Source organism: Rhipicephalus microplus, chromosome 2 (assembly GCF_043290135.1).
Source record: "Rhipicephalus microplus isolate Deutch F79 chromosome 2, USDA_Rmic, whole genome shotgun sequence".
NCBI classification, from domain to species: Eukaryota; Metazoa; Arthropoda; class Arachnida; order Ixodida; family Ixodidae; genus Rhipicephalus; species Rhipicephalus microplus.
Window position 1 is genome coordinate 226629009 of NC_134701.1, and position 3121 is coordinate 226632129.

A 3121-nucleotide genomic window follows, 5' to 3' on the forward strand; every position below is an offset into this window, starting at 1 on the left:
TTACGCTTTCCCTCTTTCACTTCATTTACCTAAGCCGTCCGCAAATTTAAGTCTCGCCGAGAGGAAAGATAAAAGAAACGTACGGAAGGCCTATTGTCTTCGAGGCGCAAAACGAGTTAAGCGTCGTCCTCGAGTGCGCGTATGCTCTAGGAACACAAAAACTAAAAGTGCCGGCCATGGACAAGCGTGTGTGCTACACACACGCACAAAACACCCTTACCCACGTCGGCTTTCCTTTGTTTGAAGTCAGCGGTGGCTGGTTGCTGGTGCGGGGCAAGAGTCGGCATGTCACTGGCGTAACCCCTCCTCCTGTAATTGCAAGTGGTCATATAAGAGTGCGCACTATGAATCTACTGTTGCTCAGCCAGCTTTCCTTTGCTAGATGAACACATGTGTCCTGCGGTAGTTCTCCTAAGTCTGTAACAACTAGACGGGGAGCCTCTACGAGAGAACCAGCCATCATGGAGCAAGGAATTGTGATGCACACCATACACCAGCTGATGACCATCAGGGATCCACGCACCAAGGATTGGAAGATGCTGCACAATCCCAGCTTCATCGTCATCTTGTTGGGAGGTTACCTGTACATGGCCAAGGTGTGGGGTCCAAACTTTATGAAGCACCGCAAGCCGTACGACCTGAAGGGATTCATACGGATTTATAACCTGCTTCAAGTGCTGTCAAACATCTACTTCTTGTACAGGATCATCTACTACTCCTTCTGGGCGGCCGGATACAGCATGTTTTGCCAGGGACTGACGTACAAAGCGGACGAGAACGCCCGGCATCTCCTTAATGCCTACTATTGGTACTTCTTCGTGCGCGTGGCTGACTTCCTGGACACGCTGTTTTTCGTGCTGACCAAAAAGTTCTCCCACATATCGGTGCTTCACGTTACCCACCACACAATAGTCGTGTTCAACGGCTGGATGTTTCTGCAGTTCGGCCCTGACGGACAGGCTGTGTTCGGTGTCTGCCTCAACGCGTTCGTGCACATCATCATGTACGTCTACTACTTTCTCGCTTCGCTGGGTCCCTCCATCCAGAAGTACTTGTGGTGGAAGAGGTACCTGACCAGGATCCAAATCGTCCAGTTCTTTGTAATGATCGTTCACGCTTCCATACCAATCTTCGTGGATTGCGGATATCCGGTCGTGTTGCTCTGCATTGGAATCCCGCAAGTCATCCTTATTCTGGGTCTCTTCTTGAACTTCTACGTCCAGGCATACCTGAGCCGGTCGTCCGGAGGTCCTCCCAAGATACCGGCTCCTGAAGTACACAGCCAAAATGGAGACAGCCACCACGCTAATGGTGGCAACGCGGAGGCGAAGAAGGAGTTGTAGAGGAATAACGCTCTGGACTGGAGCGTATTTTCGCACCTTTCTTGCGCACTCTTTCAGTCAAAAAGTTCACATAGTACCTGTGAGTATTGTCGTGCCGCGATGGCCATGTGTTGTTCTCTTGTTATTTTTGTGCCGGTTTTTTCTCTCTCACATACTTTTAAAATCTGAAATCTCTCAAACTGAAATCATTGCCCTGGTGCTCTTGCGATAGGAGGGAGGCAGAATGCGACTTTTATGCGCATGTAACACTTTCTATACAGAGCGTGTAATTTGTCGTCCCGACCAAACTGCGCGTGCACATCTCGGGAGTACCTGCCGTAAAAGAATCACTTGACGTGTTATTACCCACACGTGGCGAAGCTTGGCGGCAGTGTAAATAAGCTTGTTTTTAGCGCATGGTGAAATGTATAGCTGCCAGTAGCACTCTTTGGGGCTCTCTCATCAAAATGGTTTCTGAGATTTTCACATTTGTTGTTGTGTTGTGTTTTAAGTATTATGCCATTTGGAAACTGAAACCTAGATGTCTCGCGCATGCTGCGTGGCTAGCCAAAAAATTCACAGCAAAGGATGATCGCACAGTTCTTGTCGCGTTGTTCAGAAGAATTGTTCTATTGTAGTAGAGACTTGAAGAAGAAAAGTTTATGACGTTGCATCTCAAATGTTTGCTGAAGAGAAGACCCATCTGCAGTCTTTTGCGTTATTGATGTAAATCTTTATGACAGGGTACATTGGGGACGTAAATCGTTTATCTATTCTTCGAGAAATGTTTTTGTGGTGATAAGGCTATTGGATATTACTGTACGTGCGATTACATGAATGGTGAGGTTTCGAGTTGACGTATTGTGGCCATACAAAGACCAACACTTACACGTGACCTTACATAGACTGGTACACCTCCCGCACATTGTTCACGATACTTGCGTGCGTTGCATTGCTATTGTCATAGGCACACAGAGTTTATTTTTTTCGGGTGGGGGGGGGGTGAGGTTTATCGCAGCGCGCGCCCGTCCCAATTATGTCGCTGTATGGAGCGGATCTTGTGCCCCCTCAAATCACAGCCCCCCCCCCCCCCCCCTCTATTATATTTATAAATAGGGCTGGCTTTGTACCCCCCTTTTGTCCCCTCATCCCCAATGCCCCGTTGCGCACGCCTACAGCTATGATCATGCTTTGCTTGTCAAATTAGCGCTACGTTTGGCGTTTGAAGATCTATTGCGACTACCTTCGTTACAGAGTAAACGAAGGTAGTAGTGCAGTAGGTAGAGCTTAGTAGAACTTGCAGCTGGGTGACTTGGTTCATATTTCAAGGTAAGCTGGTGTGTGCAAGACAAGAACACAGAAAAGATGGGACAGGGACAAGCGCTTGTCCCTGTACCTCTTTTTCTGTGTCCTTGTGATGCGCACACCAGTTGGCCTTGAGATAGAGCTTAAATTTTTGAAAAGACCGAACCTGCTTGGATGACACCGTTTGTTCTGAATTAGGTCTACATATGCGATATGTAAATAAAATGTACATTAGTGACTGACATATTTCTTTTAGGAGATAATATCAGCCCGTGTTTGCAATCACTGAGAAAGAGTTCAGATACACACTAATCACTTGCACCAGTCTTTTGCGAAGTTTGCAGCGTCACTCGGTCTCCTAACAAAATGAGTTGATTGTACGCATCATGTTTAAAAAATGGCCAGAGATCATTTGTACAGTAAGGAGATTAGACTAAACTTTGATATTTATAAATTGAACGTGGATTTGCGAACTAATAATGGAGTAATATTTG

At 46.7% G+C, this 3121-nt stretch overlaps 1 protein-coding gene across 1 annotated transcript; it reads left to right on the forward strand.

Annotated features, from left to right (window-relative positions):
• The first annotated feature begins 323 nt into the window (after positions 1-323).
• On the forward strand, positions 324-2869 carry LOC119170351 (very long chain fatty acid elongase AAEL008004). Its single transcript, XM_037421489.2, has one exon. The coding sequence runs from the start codon at positions 462-464 to the stop codon at positions 1341-1343; it is 882 nt and encodes a 293-aa protein (XP_037277386.2). The 5' UTR covers positions 324-461; the 3' UTR covers positions 1344-2869.
• The last annotated feature ends 252 nt before the right edge of the window (positions 2870-3121 follow it).

Excerpts from the sequence above, each read along its gene's own strand:
- LOC119170351 (XM_037421489.2), top strand. The coding sequence starts at position 462 with ATGGAGCAAGGAATTGTGATGCACACCATACACCAGCTGATGACCATC.